The sequence below is a fragment of the Anastrepha obliqua genome, chromosome 1 (genome assembly GCF_027943255.1).
Source record: "Anastrepha obliqua isolate idAnaObli1 chromosome 1, idAnaObli1_1.0, whole genome shotgun sequence".
Lineage (NCBI taxonomy): Eukaryota > Metazoa > Arthropoda > Insecta > Diptera > Tephritidae > Anastrepha > Anastrepha obliqua.
In genome coordinates this window covers 6,394,806-6,411,673 of record NC_072892.1, presented here as the reverse complement: position 1 = coordinate 6,411,673, position 16,868 = coordinate 6,394,806, and the positions used below count along the sequence as shown (strand labels likewise).

At 35.8% G+C, this 16,868-nt stretch overlaps 1 protein-coding gene across 1 annotated transcript in view; it reads left to right on the top strand.

The window, feature by feature from the left end:
• Nucleotides 1-881: 881 nt before the first annotated feature.
• LOC129235742 (zwei Ig domain protein zig-8) overlaps nucleotides 882-16,868 on the top strand; it is a 200,601-nt gene continuing 184,614 nt past the window's right edge. The window contains exon 1 of the mRNA XM_054869754.1: nucleotides 882-1,344. Within this exon, the coding sequence (XP_054725729.1) occupies nucleotides 1,260-1,344 (85 nt within the window). The 5' untranslated portion in view covers nucleotides 882-1,259. The remainder of the gene's footprint in view (nucleotides 1,345-16,868) is intronic.

Genomic DNA, 16,868 nt, shown 5'->3' with positions numbered 1-16,868 from the left:
AAACAAAAGACGAAGACAATAAAAGTGGCAAAGTGGCTGTGCAAAAGCGGCAAAGTGGCAATCTAACCAGCTCGCAATAAAACTTCAAGTCAGTTGTTTGTTGTACGAGCCAGTATTGAGTGTAGTTTCGCTAGGGGTGTGAATGCCAAATGGTTATAAACTGTTTTACTCAAACACACATAAATCGTTTTTCGAAAACAAAAACTTTTTCAAGCCTCTAAAGTGCCACTGAAAATTCATAAAACAATCGTAAAACAGGCAGCCTTTAACGCTATTGAACCGAAAAGCAGAGCAGGTCTTACGGCCCATTCGGCTCAATAAAAACAAAAAGAAAGAAATATTTATACAAAATATTTTATTTAAGTATTTTGTTATTATTTGCGCATACTTTCAATTTTTATTACATATTTTTATGGGTGTCGCGGCGCGGACGCGTAGTCGCCATTTATGAAAGGAAGTGACACAAATTCAAAGTGACGCAAGTGAAATGAAAGCAAAAATGTGATCACACACATACAAATGACGCAAGCACACATTCATACATATATAAGCACAATACAGTTATAGTTATATATAGCGTGTGCCATTACCATTGCGGGTGCGGCTGACTGCTAGAAAAATATCTAAACTGACACTGGCAGAATGACACGCCGAAGAAAGGCTGACAATCATTATTCTTTTCGTACACCCGCCAACACCGCTCATACCCGTCAAACGCCAATGCATACGCTTTGTCGCAATTATTGTTGTTGCAATAGCAGGGCGAATTTGTTGCGACGGCTGCAGTGAGCGCAAGGCGCCAAGTCAAATTGTAGTGAAGTGCGAGGAAGTGCCGAGATTTCCGCGTGCATAGACAACAGTTTTAGAGCAAAAATCCGCAATGCGAATAAGGCGAAATGCAATTGCCCAACACCCCAAATGGCGGCCAGTGAGTGCACTGCTGCTGAAGTAGAAAGTCCAAAAAGCGGTAACCAAAGGTGCGGCGAAGTTGACTGCAAAAGTGATTGCGGTGTGACAGCCAGCGCTCTAGTGAGCAAGCGAGTGAGATCTTGAGTGACGGACAAAGTTTTTAAATTGCGAAAAGCGGTAATAGGAGCAATACTTGCCACACTTGCCACACTCGCAATTCTACAGCAATATCATTTACCACAGCAACAAATCTTCGCAGCAACTTTTGTAGTTCAGCGCAAGCAGGTTAGTGGCAGTGCTAAGCCAGCGCCAACACATACTGCAACGCCAGCAAAAGCGACAGCAGCAGCATGCATTCAAGACAGCCAGACGTACGCGCGCCAATGTGGCAACAGCTGCTGGCAGCTGTCATTTTCTCCCTGCTTAGCATAGTAGGTAAGTGAAAAGTGCATGAAGAATATATTAATGAATTTGTAATTTGCAAGTGCGAGTACGAAAGCTTTAGAAACCGGTGCAGCATCTGCAAAAGGTAGCTAACACCTCGAATGGCATTTAAATTACTTGCTGTTTCATTGCCATACACACGCACACACACACTAAGATATATACATGCATACGCTGTAGTGAAAAGTGCAACTACCCAAAACAAATTTTACTTTATGAATTGGTAGCGAACTAGTTGTAAAATAACCAATTAGAGGTGTATGCAAAATAAACAGTAAGAAATGACACTACTCAGAAAACATTTTAGATTATGACTAGGTAGTTGATAAAAGAATTCATACTAGTTCGATTGTAACTGGAAGTGAACTAGTTGCAAAATTACCAATTAGAGGTGTATGCAAAATAAACAATAAGAAATGAAACTACTCAGAAAACATTTTATTTCATAAACTGGTATTTTATAGAAGAATTCTTACTAGTTCGATTGTAACTAAATGCAGACTAGTTAGCAAATGTCCAACGATACATTAAAAACATAGTAAAAGTCAAACTATTCGGCAAAAATTCTACTCTATGATTGGGTATTTGATAGAAGATTTCATACTAGTTCGATTGTAACTAGAAGCGGCCTAGTTGGCAAATAACCAATGACATATGAAAGACTACTTGACAAAGATCTACTTCATGCTTCATGATTAGGTATTTGCTAGAAGAATTCATACTTGTTCGATTGTAACTAGAAGCAAACTAGTTGCCAAATGACAAATGATACATGTATGAAAAACAATAGCGGTAAGTCAAACTATTCAGCTAAAATTCGGGTTTATGAGCTGGTATTTGATACAGGTTCGATTGTAACTAGAAGCGAACTGGTTGACAAATAACCAATGACATATAAAAACTATCAGTGAAAACTCAAACTATTCAGAAAAAACTGTTACTTTATAAAGAATTCATAATAAATCGAAGGCAACTAGAATGCAACTAGTTCAAAAGTAACTACAATATAACTAGTTAAAAAATTTCCAATTAGAGTTATATGTAGAACAAGTATTCTTCTACTATGCGCGTTGTTGTTAAGTTTTTAGATAGTATTAATTTTATTTGAGTTTGCTTTTATAAGTGTAAAAATAAACGAAATTCTAAGATATGTGTAATTTTTAAAAACACAACCACTTTAAGCAGAAAAAACGTAAATACAAGAAACCGTATATACAATAAATTAAATCATGATAAAATATATACTTACCTTTTCAACTCGTCTAAAAATGGTGAGTTCGGCTACAAATTAGACTAGAATCTTTTGTGTTTATTATAAACTAGTCAAGTAACTGGTATAAGACTGATACAGGGATTTACTACCTCGCTAGCTGGTATAAAGCTGAAACAGTGGGTCAGTACTTCATATTTGATGGAAGAACTTAAGCCAGTGCGAAAGTGGCTAGAACTGTACCAGTTGCATATGAACCAATTAGAGGTATAGCCAAAAATTTAAATTTTTTTCTGTCATTTAATATCATTAGGAGTGCTTCGAACGTTCAAACCGTCAAAAATCCAGATTAGACACATCTAAATTTTGACGGAGTCAATCAGCAGCTTTTCTTTTTCCGTTAGCAGCTGATTCAGGAACGAGTGCAATATTGAGGCTAACTAGTTCGATAAATGGTGTGATGAGGATGTATAGGTCAATGTTAAAAACAGTAGTTGCTAGCATTGAACAAAAAATACCAGAGAAAATTGAGAGCGACTTGATTGTAAAGTAGTTTGAAGTACTCCGTAAAGTAGTAGATTTCACTGTGGGGTAAGTACCAAAAGTTTGAAAAAACAGAATCTGCTAAGACAGCTGAGCTACTTTTTATGCTACTTTAGCAGTGGCAAAATGGCATAAATTACAGAATAGATTTGAAGCGAAAAAGTTTATGTTTATTTATGAGTGTGCAATGAAGCTGTCACTTTGCATTTCTTGGCAGGAAAAAAATCGGGCACAGGTATGAATATTACAGTTAGTTGTGAAGCAGTTAAAGCGATGATAAGACAAATTTTAAATGAACAAACTTGGGATCAATTTAGTTCTGGCAGTTCGGATGAGTTTCATTTTACTTCGAGAAAATTAAAAAAGTTTTGAAGAATTGGTTAAATTTATATGCTGTATTTTTCTTTTTTTTTTTTAATTACATAATTTACACTGCCAGCTCATTATTCAATAGATACTTTCACAAAACTACAAAAATCAGATTTCAATTTGACGGCTATTTTTAAAGTCTCATCACCGACATTTCGACCGACTTTGACAATTTTTTGTTTTTGTTTTTTTTTTCTTTGAATTTTTTTATAAAAGTATACCTCAAAAGTATTACCTAACAAAAAGTGTAAAAATCAAATTTTATAATTTCTGTCGAAATATATTGTACTTTTATAAAACCATAACGAAAATTCATAGAAGCGAAAAAAGGAGGAGGAAGATAGTCAAAATTGTTCAAATTGTTAATGTAAAAAAAGTTATTGTTCAAAAAAATAAAAAAATATTTTATATGCGAGTTTGTTGTATCGCCTTCAACTTGGCTCCCATATACCACATTTTATGGGGGCGCATTCAAAGATAAATATTACGCTAGCCCTTTGGAGGTGATTAAAAAGTGGAAACATATTGTCGAAGTTGCCCTTGATGAGAAAAGTGCCGAAACTAGCGAAAATACACCCAAAAATAGGTAGAAAAAATGGGTTACTAAAAAAAAAAACACACACAAAAATAAAATAAAAGACTGTATTTCAAGTCTAATGGCAAGTTTTATTCCCTCTTGATAGAAAAATCATTGAAATATATTTTTCTGGTTATATTATTTATAGGTAATGGTATTGGAATGTTTTTTTTCCAAAGTACTAAAAACATATCGGACAATCACTATATGGAGAAAATGTACAAGACTGCCAAGAAAAAAAAACTGTCGAAAATTAATGCGAGTTTTGAGCCACTTATTATATCATGGATAGAAAAACTCAATTCACAAATCAATGTGCTATGGGAAACCCTTACTGCTCGAAACTTTTTGAAATTAATTTACACAAAGTCCAACACTTGGAATTATTTGGTTCTTAAAAAAAATTTATTGAAGTTAAATAGGAAGCAAATAAGTTGCCAAATTTGTCAATGAGTCCCTGTGCTACTGTAATTTAAGGCACTGCTTGTAAGCGGAGTGCTTGCATACTTATAAGGCAAGTGGTCCTCTTTGGCTTCCTCGCACCGTATGCAAAAATTGTTTATATTAAAACATTTCAAAAGAAATTGTTTACAAACCTCAATAAAAAATTTACGAGTTTGATTTTCTTGAGAAAGTATTTCCTTTAGACTTGATAATTTTGCTTGTTTTCTTTTTTGGTGGTGTATTTTCGAAATTCTCAAGCCTTTGAGATCCACTTGAGTCGTAAAAGGTTTGGGAAAATAGAACGAATTTTTCTAAAGTAAAATGTAGAACCCATAAAAAATATTTTGTAGGAAATTCAAATTTGTTTTATATAATTTTTTTATGGAAATGTTAAAACACCAAATAGGTCCAGTGGCGTAATCTTCTTCGGTTTGATGTAAAGGGTGGTTAAATTTCAAGGGCCGATGTTGAATGTGACCACACCTACACGTCAACGACACCGTTGGATTTCTTTCTTTGGGGTTATTTGAAAGTAAAGGTGCACACCGATAATCCAGCAACAATTCAAGAGCTAAAGGATGAGATAATTCGGCACATTAACGGCATAGAACCTAAATTATGCCTCAGCGTCATCGAAAATTTGGACCATCGAATGGAGGTGTGCCGCCGAGGCCGCGGTGGTCGTTTGGCCGATATTTTGTTCCATACGTAATTGAGCCATACTAGTATTATCATAGTAAAGAGAAATGAGAATAATTTCTTAAAAAAATTGTATTTTACTCAAAATCAACACCGACCCTTAAAACTTAACCACCCTTTATATATTATATTACTTAGATTGGATTGTTGGATGCTTCCAGGAAATGTATCGCATCTCCATAGCTGACTACCCCTTAACTGCTTAGTGGTGGAAATGCCATCGGGATACCCAAGGCCACGAGCAAACTAATAATCAAAGAGGCCAATAGGTCATGGAGAGATAAAGGTATATGCGTAAAGGACAAAGGAACTGCTTCGCCTTCGAAGAGATGATATTTCGAACGTCGTGGCTTCTATAACCGGTCATTGACTATTTGGCAGACATTCCTTGACACTAGAAGCTTTCTCCCATGAATATTGTAGAAATGACAGAGATGAGGACGAGGAAGAAACAGTTGAGCACTTCCTTTGTAATTTTCCAGCCTTAGCTAATATCAGAGCAAATTCTCTAGGTAAACACTTTTTTAATTCTCTTACGGAACTGTTCGACGTGGCAATTGGACCAAACCTGCGCTTCATAAGAGCTTCAAAAGGGTTTCACGAAGAATAATCGATGAGATTCCCGTGGTCGCACAGTGATATCACCGCGGACCTGTAAATTCTAAGTGAGGTGGTGGTACACAGCGGCTGCGGCCATAATCTAATCAAACCTATCACCACAGCTGAGCTCTTTAGGTCCACACTGGCTTAAAATATTTTGGTTGTTAAATATTTTTTTATTTTAAAAATTTACGTGTATCTATTTAATTTTATTAGCATTTATATTCCAAGAAATGTTGAAGACAATCAAACTGTATGCCATTCTTACAAATCTGATTAGTATACACATTTAGTGTCTCCTGTTAGGGACTTTTGGGATTCTCACCATATTTAAAAAATTACTACTTTTTTTTGAGGTCCATTCCGAAATTTAAGCAAAATCGGGGTCCCAAGCAATCATAACTTTTTGCTACATTTAATTCGAAATGGCTGTACAAAGCTTTCAAATTTTATATTGAGGTATTTCCAGGAATAGATCGCTGGTGCATTGTTCAACGGTATATGTCACCAAAAACAAAAACAAAGTTCTGCGCGCACGATTTCACACAAAGTATAGAGCCAACTGTTCATTTGTGACAATTCTTTTAAACTGCAGGGACAAAGCGTCTAATAGATGCACTTCACAACAAATTCTCAAGAATAGTCCGGTAATGCAATTGTCGCCCAAATCCAAATATCAACAGCCACAGCCTTGGTCTCAGCTCCCCACTTATGAAGCCGCCATTGTAGTGGTAGTAAATGCATAAACATACGACTAAGTATTTATGTAATATTTCTGTCTGTGCAGTCCTCTCCCCGCCCACCACTACCTTTATGGTAAGCCAGCCAATGAAGCGCTAATTGCTGTTGCTCCGTTGGAGGAAAACACATAAAACAAAGTCAAAAGCGAATGCCCACACCACGTGTTCGACAGTGTTGACGCATTGTGGAATGCTAAATCGTGCACATTGTCGAGATTTATTGGCCGGACAAGCGAAAGTTGCACTGAGCACGGCTGAGCCGAGCCGAAAGGGACTGGTGGCAGCTTTGCTACAATGGACAATACGGCAGGAAATCGCTGTGCATACATAACCTTTAGCGTGTCAACATTTTTCACAATGGCCTGCCGCTTCGTGCTACATATTTTATGGGCTGTGAAGTGTTGCCGTCGAAGTGGATGTGGGGCAGCGGTTAGGGTTGTTGAAAAACGAAAACAGGCATTAGAATTTTTATGAGCGCTGTCAGAATAGCAATTTGGTGTTGTTGTGAGCAGTGCATTAGAAGTTCAGCCAAATGTGATTCTTTACAAAATTGCAAAACGTTTAAATGTTACTAATACGCCATGTGCGCCAATTTATTTTCTAAATACTCAAATGGGGAGTTTTATGAGCTGTCGGTGCACTTGTGGTGTTTCATTTATTTTTTGAGCTTACAATGATGGCAAATACTTGTTTGGTATTGGATTTAAATTTATTGCCGTAAATCCAAAGTAGAATGAATAACAGTGGGTTCTTCAATATTGCGACGTATAAGAATTAGAGTAACGCCTGTGATAACATAGGTCTACAAAATGCGTTCAATTTTGTTCAGAGTGCTTACTTTTTATTTTTATGTTTTTTGGAGTTTGCATATTTGATTATTGTAGGCTTTAATTTGAGCATAAGTTGAAGTCTCTAGCATGCCATATTTTCGGGAAATGTTGGGGTTGGGGAGGTAGAAATGTAGAAGTGGCAGTAGGTCTTCAAACCAACTCACTTAGAGCGCTCTAATACTCCTCATTAAATCATTTTATCTTAAGTGCAAATCTATTCTTCTGGCTGAAACTTAAAGCCGTAAGCTCATCAGTATTATTCAAGTATCCAAACCTAGTGGCGTGTCACATGAGCCCGTAAATGTTGGAGTGACGGCACCAAAATAAAATTGTATAAGCGCTTTCACAAACATTTTTTATTATTTAATTTATGTCGTATGCCTTCTTGGCCACTTACAGTCTATTGACAATTCTGTGCATAACTCTGAGAATCAATGTTAGACAAAAAGTATTCTTACATAATTTAGAAGTAGAGGTAATTTCACAATTTTACAGTAAAAATAATTCAGGAATATTACAAATTTAGTCTAATAAAAATTTAGAAAATATATCAAAGACAAAACAATTTTAGAAGAAATTCAGTTCCCTTAAGACCCTATAAATTGGAGTATTTATGGCATAACCACTTCTAACTTTAAAAAAGAGGTTGTCTGTAAAGTCGGTTTACTGACGATAGTTTAACGTGACAACGTCATTAGAAAATATTGATGTAATGGTTGCAATTTTCAAAAGAAAATTTTAATTTTATTTGTTTGATAGATATTTTGTATAGATATAGAGAAGGAGGTAAATGGAATCGCAATGGAATCGATCAAGTTACATTTACACAAGCGTAAAAAATGACGAAACATTTATCAAATTCATGAAAGATATGTTCAATTTGGATTGTGCATCAGACGTTAATAAGTCAACAACACTAAGAGGCAACATCATCGATTTGCGTTTTTCAAGACACTTTACACTCGAAACACTCCCTTTCATTTCCTACTTTTCCTATCATCGTCCTATTTTCAACAGAGAAATGGTTCATTACCATGCACACAGGAAGAAGGCATATGCAAATACAAATATGTGAATCTATATACCTACATATGCGCATATACAAACATATATATGCTCACTCAAGTAGGACAAGGCCAGATGTCGAACGTTGCCGAACGCGGCGGCCGATTGTGCCTCTCTTGCAGGTCAAGCAAGATAACGACGCATTTCTTGGTGCGTGCAGCCGGCTACATCGAATTATAAGACGTTATCACGTCAAAAGTTAGAAAAAGTTTTTCAAATAGTGGCCGCTCCTCGACAGGCAATGACAACCCTTCGTGTGTATTCGCGCTATTAAAAAGCTCTTAATAAAAAATCATTTACCATTCGGAGTTGGCTTAAAACTGTAGATCCCTCTATTTCTAGAACAAATTCGAGATGAACGCCACAAAGAGAAGAAAGAGCTTTGCCAAATACCTAGCAGAAGTGACGCACCAATTATTTTTGTTTTATCAAATACAGGATAGACTTTTACAACATTTTTTTATGACTATTTGCTTATTCATTTTTCCATTTCAATTATTTTTTTTTTAAACTATAGTTTGTACTACAGCAAACCCATGTAACGTAAAGTTTCAAACTTTGTTCAAAATCTATAGAAATTCGACGAATTCTCATCAAAATATCAAATATTTTAATCAGACTTTGTGGAAACATTTCTAATAAGCAGTTTTGTAGTCCATTGAAATTGATAGCAGCACAGTGTTGAAAATATGACGTCACTCCAGATTTTTCCGCAAAAGCAATTACAAACAACAACTTTTTTCCTTCTTCTTGATCCTTTTAAACTGGTTCATGGTCGAAGCACTTTTTCATACCTTTTCGCTTTATAGCCGGAGCTCACAACAGCACTCATCCATTCATCACTCCAAGTGCTATCCATATCACTCATACGCAGCGTACAACCATACAACTGAAAACAATCAGCAGCTAAAGCCATGCTTTAGAGTATTTGCGTGGAAAGAAAATGAAGCGTAATGAGTACAAATGCAATATTTTCGCCATAATTATATGGCACATGGCAAGGCAAACGAAAGAAGGCATGCCCGTACGTAAATTGTGGGAAGCATGCAAAAAGTAAAGCGAATAAAAAACTACTTAGTTCTAGGTAGTTCTTCAAGCGCACCTCAACGTTGCCGGCAGTCTTGGTAATATAAATAAACGATTTAACTTAAATTTGCACAATTAACTGCAATTTATTTCAATTAGGTCAACAGGAAAGCCGTATTTGAAAAAAGAAAAAAAAAAAACACTACCAACTGCGCATTCACACAAGCACAACACACACACACGTAAGTATATAAGCTGGAAAATGGCTCAAAATAACCAAATAAAACCCCATAAGATAACACAAATGCAGATTCAAACGAAAGTAACTAAAAGCACATAAAAAACGGTAAAGAATGGCTAAGAAATGAAGAAATATGTAATGGCGCGAGAGAGCGAGAAAGAACCAAAAAAAAAAAACAAAGGAATCAAATATGCGCCAATAAATCAATTTTGCAAGCAATTTCGAGTATGTTACATGGTTCAAGCGAATGCCAGCCCGAAAGAACGGCATATTGCAAAAGAGTCAGAGAGCAGCATTCAATATGACTAAGACAAAGTGGAAAAAAATATACGTACGTACATGAAAAAGAAGAACGCCGCGAAGGCAGCTGAAAGAGGCATGCCAGCCAACCGATAAGCCAATATGCTTAAATACATGTGCCTTAGCAGTTGTAGTACTTCATATTGTATGCTTCTACATATTTAGTGATACTAGAGGCTTTGTATGTCAGGTGCGCCATGGCTTATGATTGGTCGCTCCCAATGCTAAGCAAGCGCTGCCATATTTTTGTGCACGCTGCCTTATATGGTGCACTGCCGAAGATATAGCTAACAAATTTGTTTGTAAAATCTCACATGAAAAGTCAAGCGCATATGCTTATTTTTTGTATGCATATTTCTCCAAATCCTCTAGTTGAACATAAAATTCGACTGAATTCGTAATGGATTTTTGCTTACGAAAATATTTCGTACTTACTTTTATGTTATATAGCACATATCTGGTGCCTTGTAGCTATTTTTTCATAGTTTTCTTTATTCTTTTTATTTTTGATTCTGATGCCGAACTTTTATTATGCGAAGCATTGGTTGGTTTACCATTTGCCTTTTGTTGTTGTCATTCTTATGTGATTTATGTTTTACTTCATTTAGCATAGAAGCTAAGATGTTTATTTTGTTTTTGCTTTGCTTGCAAGTAACAGTTTAGATGTGTATATTTGTTTGTTGGTAGTTGAGCAGAAATTCATGTGGTCAAATGTTGGTTTTCTCAAGACGAATTTTCATGTTGCAATAACTTATAATTTAGATGTATATGGCAGATAATTTTGTTTATTCACTGGTATCTTTTCAATACGGTAGTTGAAGTTATTGCATATTTTAGAAACTCTCAACTGATGGGCGTCTCGAATCACATTTGACTACCCCTAACCCCTTAAGAAATAGTATTGCTGAAAACTTAAATGCCTCGAATAGCTGCCAACCTGAGCAAGTAAACATCAGTGGAAGCTCTCCAAAAGAAGATAGAATACAAGGTCATCAAAAGTGTCCATTCATATTATTCCATTCAGTATTCCAAACACAGTCAAGCCGCAACATTTTCACTGCTGCCAAAAGTCGTTGTAGCTGCTCTACGTACATATGTACATTAATAGCTGAAGAGCTGCGCTCCCAAATTGGTTTAAGCATTCGTCGACAAGCTTTTACGCATTGCAACGGTAGGTAGGTGGGGTGATTGTCATAAAGACACACTCAGACCTTTCACAGGTCCATTGTGATACCACTGGAGCTTATCCTTACTCTACGTGTTCCTTTTCAAATCATCCCGTAGCTTTAATAAACGGGCAGAGCTTCGTTAGTTTTAGATGGGCTATGTCCGCTACATCGGTTAAAAATCCTGTATCAAGAGTGCGCAGCCTTCTCATAGCTAAACTTTCACACTCATATACAAGGTGTCTGACTGTTTCCTCTTCTTCTATATTAAGACAGCTTCTACAGAAATCGAGGTACGGGAGTCCTAACCTTCTAGCGTGGCTGCCTATTAAACAATGATCAGTTAATACACCTATCATTTTTCTTATAGCTTCTCTGTTAAATCTTAGCAAGATCTTCGATCGACCGCTGTCCAGTTCGGCCATGTCTGTCTGCTTAGTTCGCATGTTGTGAGGATTTGCCAGCTTGTATTTACCTTTTTGATGGTTTCCATGTCTATAAGCAATTTACAAGTGGCTATGGGTATGAGTATCAGCGCCTTATCCGGTTCGAGATCAACCGTTGTACCGGTTCATGCAAGTTCATCCGCCTTGCAGTTTCCTGCAATATTCCTGTGGCACCTTGTAGCACTTAGATACGTCATTTAGTAGTTTAAAACATTCTAGAACTGTTTTTGACGAGCCCGTTTTTGATTCAAGCGCTTTTATTGCCGCTTGACTGTCCGAGTAAATGAAGACTTCATTTGTGCATAATACTCTCGTTTTTATTTCTGTAAGTCCTTCTTTTATGGCAGTGACTTCCGCCTGAAATACACTGCAATGGTCAGGTAGGCGAAATGATTGGCATACTCCAAGTTTATCGGAGTAAACCCCTCCACCTACTTTGTTGTCCAGTTTGGAGCCATCTGTGTAGATATTTAAGTCATTTTTCTTAACAATAAGCCCATTATCACATTCCTCTTTGTAAGGAAAGACAAAGGGTTTATTTAAATTGATGTCCTTGGTCTTACAGAAATCCGTTGTGCCAGGAATGCAGGGGAAATTTTTCTAAAATTGAAGAGTGTCCTCTTTGGTTCGTTCTGAGTAGGCCGATTCCTCTTAGTCTGGGAGTTGCTTTGGCAGCTGTTTGCTTACCGAATTGCTGTATTGGTAAAATATTGCCTATCTGTTACTGATGTCGTCAAGGGTATTATGAAGTTCAAGTCTACAACGAAAACTGACTCGGATTGCCTTTTGGGCATTTTGCTGAAGAATTGCTTGTGTTTCGCTGAGCCTCTTACAATTATATTCAATAAATCGTTGTCCTCTTATCTTTGTTGACGACTGGAAATTTACTTCAGTTACGCCTATATTTAAGAGTAGAAATAAAAACGATATTAGCAATTACAGACCGATTTCGAAGCTTTCGTCTGTCTCAAAACTTTTTGAGATAACAGTGAATGATAAGTTATATTTTGCTGTCAAAGGCCTAATATCTACCAACCAGCATGGTTTCGTTGCAAGTCGCTCCACTGTCACTAATTTGTCTATTTTCAATGATTACTGCATTTCAGCTTTCCAGAACAGACCTCAAGTTGATGCAATTTATACAGACTTCTCTTAAGCGTTTGACAAAGTATCGCACCGAATACTCTTGTCGAAGCTTGCATCATTGGGTATACACTCCACGTTTTTGTCGTGGATCAAATCATATTTGTCCAACAGGCACTGCGTAGTAGCCGTTGATAATACGACATCCCGTGCATTTATTGCATACTCTGGTGTCCCACAGGGAAGTATTCTAGGACCTCTCCTCTTTATACTCTTTATTAACGATATTGGTTCTTGCTTTTCGTTGAACACTTGTTGTATGCTGATGATCTTAAAATGCGGTGACTAACATTGTTACTGACTCTGAGAAGTTGCAATCCGACTTACACAATATCCGGAACTGGTGCTATTTAAACCGTTTGCCACTAAATATTAGCAAATGCTTTCACGTAAAATATTATATGCTAAATCAAACAATACTTTGCATACTTCGTACAGTACTGCTTGCTGGCTTACCTTTGCAATCAAATGAATCCGACTCTAAGCTGACTTTCACTAGCCATGTTAATCACGTCATAAGACGGTCATATTCGATGTTACTTCGTTCGCCGAAATTGTTCTGCATTTACCAACCCACACACTCTCAAAACATTGTATTGTGCTTTTGTTAGATCAAGATTAGAGTATGCCGCTGTTACTTGGAGACCGTACCAAATAGGTCTCTCTAATCGGATTGAGAGAGTTCAGAAAGTTTTTCCACGTTTTGTGGTCCCTTCTTTAAACTTTTCTGAACCTTTACCATCGTCCCGCTCTTGGTGCTTATTAATAGACTTAAAATCCCCTTGATAGCAGATGATCTATTCTATTTTTCTCATTTATTATTCGTATCATTTCTGGATCTATTGATTACCCTTCCCTTTTAAGTAAAATTCAATTTAATATTCCTAGTAAGAAACTCCGACTGTACGAACCTTTAAAATTGGCTTCTTGAGAACCAACTACGGGGTGAATGCTTCGATTCCTAGGGCATGTGCATATTTAAATTTGTTTTTCAATTCTTCTGGTGCTGGTTTGACATGACCGTATGTCATCTTTGTCAACCATCCTAAATCGGGTTTTTCTTAGTAATTACTAAACTATTGTACATTAGCTTAACATAGTCTGTACGAATGTATCCATTCAAAGACAAATAAATAAACAAATAAATAAACTATTCCGAAAACATTCATTTTTCGCCTAATAACGCAACGTATCAGTGATTTCAAATTAATTTAGTGGCCCAGATTTTCTGATGTTACAATATAGTTAAAATAAAACTTTTTTTTAAGTATCTAATATTCGGGGCTAGAAAAGGGCTCTAGCACTAATACTTTGAGTTGTATGGTTTTTGTTGTTTTATAGGCTACTAGCTTATACCCGTGGGTTTCACCCCACATTTCTATCAATGTAAATAAAACAACTTTAACTTTTTTAAGTCAGTTTAGGTATTATTTAAAACGATCGGATATACGACATTTTTTGTTATATTATTTTGAGTATAAATAAAAAGGTTTTTCGGTGCGCCAACTCTGGAGCAGGCTACATATAATTAGCCATGGGTAAAACATGAGTTGGTTAGATTGACTCCTGCTACAGCTAATGATTGTCCCTGAGCTTTATTTATGGACGTTGCGATAGCCAGTCTAATAGGAAATTGGAGGCGTTTAAAATTGAAAGGTATATCCGTCGGTATCATTGGAATTCTTGGTATGAAAACTTTGTGGTTTTCAAAATTTCCTGATAAAACCATAGCTCCATAACATTCGGTAAAAGTTTCGTGATGATTAGCTTGTATCATTGCATAAACGTGGAGGATCAAAATTACGCAGCATAATTATCATGGCCCCCTTTCTAAAAGCTTTTTGCGAATATAAATATTACAATGGAATGCATCAGCTGTTTTTTGTTTACATATTTACAGTGATGGCGATTAAACGATGATTTTATAACTTGTGGTGTACACTGTCAATATTTTCCGCTAGTTAAACTTGCACTTCAATTTGATGTGTGTGATTTGCTATTTTATTAATTTGGAATATTTCATCTTTAATTTCAAAATAAAACTATTTTAGCTTACATACGTAATCATATAGCTTTGAGTGTAATATTTATGTAGCTAAACCGGCATTATTATCCAGACATGGCGTAGTTTTTAAAGCATTTTTTTAAATAAAATTGATATATCGCTTAGATTGCTGGACTGTTTACTTACCGATAAAGCTTTACCAATAAGAGAATGCATTCAATTCAGCAATACCTCTATCGTTGATAATATAAATTCGTTTCTATATCAAATGGTCTAACCCCCATTTTTCTCTAAGCTCATATTTTTTCTAGGAGTACTAAATACTAACTTCATTAAACTTTTTACCAATTTTTGGTATTCTATTATACCATAAATGCGTCCAGTGATATGCAGTATGAAAAATCCCATTTGTATAGGAGGTGTCATGCCCCATTTCTAGCTGTCACCAGTTTTCATGCAGTTGTTAGGTATTAACCTTATATAATCTCTTACTAAATTTCATTTGTCTAGCTCAAATACTTTCGGAGATATGGACAATGAAAAATTGCATTTACATGGGAGGTGCCAAGCCCCCTTTTTCGTTTTTCTCAGTTTTCTTGGAGGTGTAAGGGATTAACCTCATATAACCCCTTCCCAAATTTCATTGGTCTAGCCTAAATACTTCCAGAGATATGGACTATAAAAAACTCCAGTTGTATGGGAGGTGCCACGTCCCCTTTTTCGTTATACGCAGTTTTTCTGGATGTGGTAAGGATTAATGTCATATAACCTTTTACCAAATTTCAGTAGTCTAACGTAAATACTTCCAGAAATACGGACTGTTAAAAATTCCATTTGTATGGGAGGTGCCACGCCCCCTATATATGTAGGAATCGCGGTATTTTATTATGTACGTCTGGCCGACGTGACTACGAAAATCCAATTAATTCTATTACATCGCAGACATACTTATATATCATAGGTTGAGGAGATCGTCAGGATCTCCGCAATATGTAAAGTACATTGTTAAAATAGTAGGAGTAAGAGAGATAGCGTAGTATACCATAAAAATGTTTGAATAATAATGTAAAGTTGAATGAAGGATAACTTAACCCTTAGTTGAATACATACAAGTGAACTTAATATTAACCTTTATGTGAACAGTTTGGTAAATAATATTATTATATAAATTATTATTATTATTATTATATAGATCGATATATTATATAAATTGTTTAATGTGGGAGCCGCCACATATATATCAAACTATTTTTTAGCCCATGACCATCCCGGTATGGTATCCAGTTCATGTTTCAAATTTGGTTACGATCGGTTTATGCGTTTAGGACGCAAGTTGATCTATAGATACATACATAATTTGAATTTTATATATATAGATAAAAAAAAACACCAGTCTAACGGTTAGACGCGATAGAAGTGAAACCTTCCGTAAAACAAACTGAGAGAGAATAAGACGAAAGCAGCATTAGGAGCAAGATAATTATAGGTTCATTATAATATTGCTATAAAGTTCATATTTTATTTTCTTCATTTTATTATTATTCATCCTCAATGTTTTCAATTTCAACAAATGATACGAGTGGCTTATGATAGCTAAAATATGATACAAATGCTTTGGTTTCGATGTTGTCAACATATCTTTGAAATACCTCGTCAATTGTTGTTTTTCATCGTGGTGTCGATTCAGTGCGATTGTTACACATTTTTAAATTGAATGTTGTATTGAGAACGTCAATTAAAGGAACCGCTGTGTCCAATGCAAAATTTACGTTAAAATCGCCACTTAAAATCATTGGAACTTTATCGTAATCTTTTCTAAGTATCCGCGATACTTCTGGTGTATACTTTATTAAATTTTTGTGAATGAATTCCGTGATGCTATTTATGGGTTTTTTTTCTGTCGAAATTCACGACACTTTTCTGCATTATTTTTCGGCATAATTGCGGTAAATATTTAAAAATGAAAATATTTACGAATATAAAAATACACACGCGGTTGCTATTATGAGCGTCCCCAGCAAAACCTGTGTGACCGAAACTCTAAGACAATTACATTTTTTTGAATGTTACAAACACATATGAACGCAGGTTTTGCTGGGGCGTGACCGAAA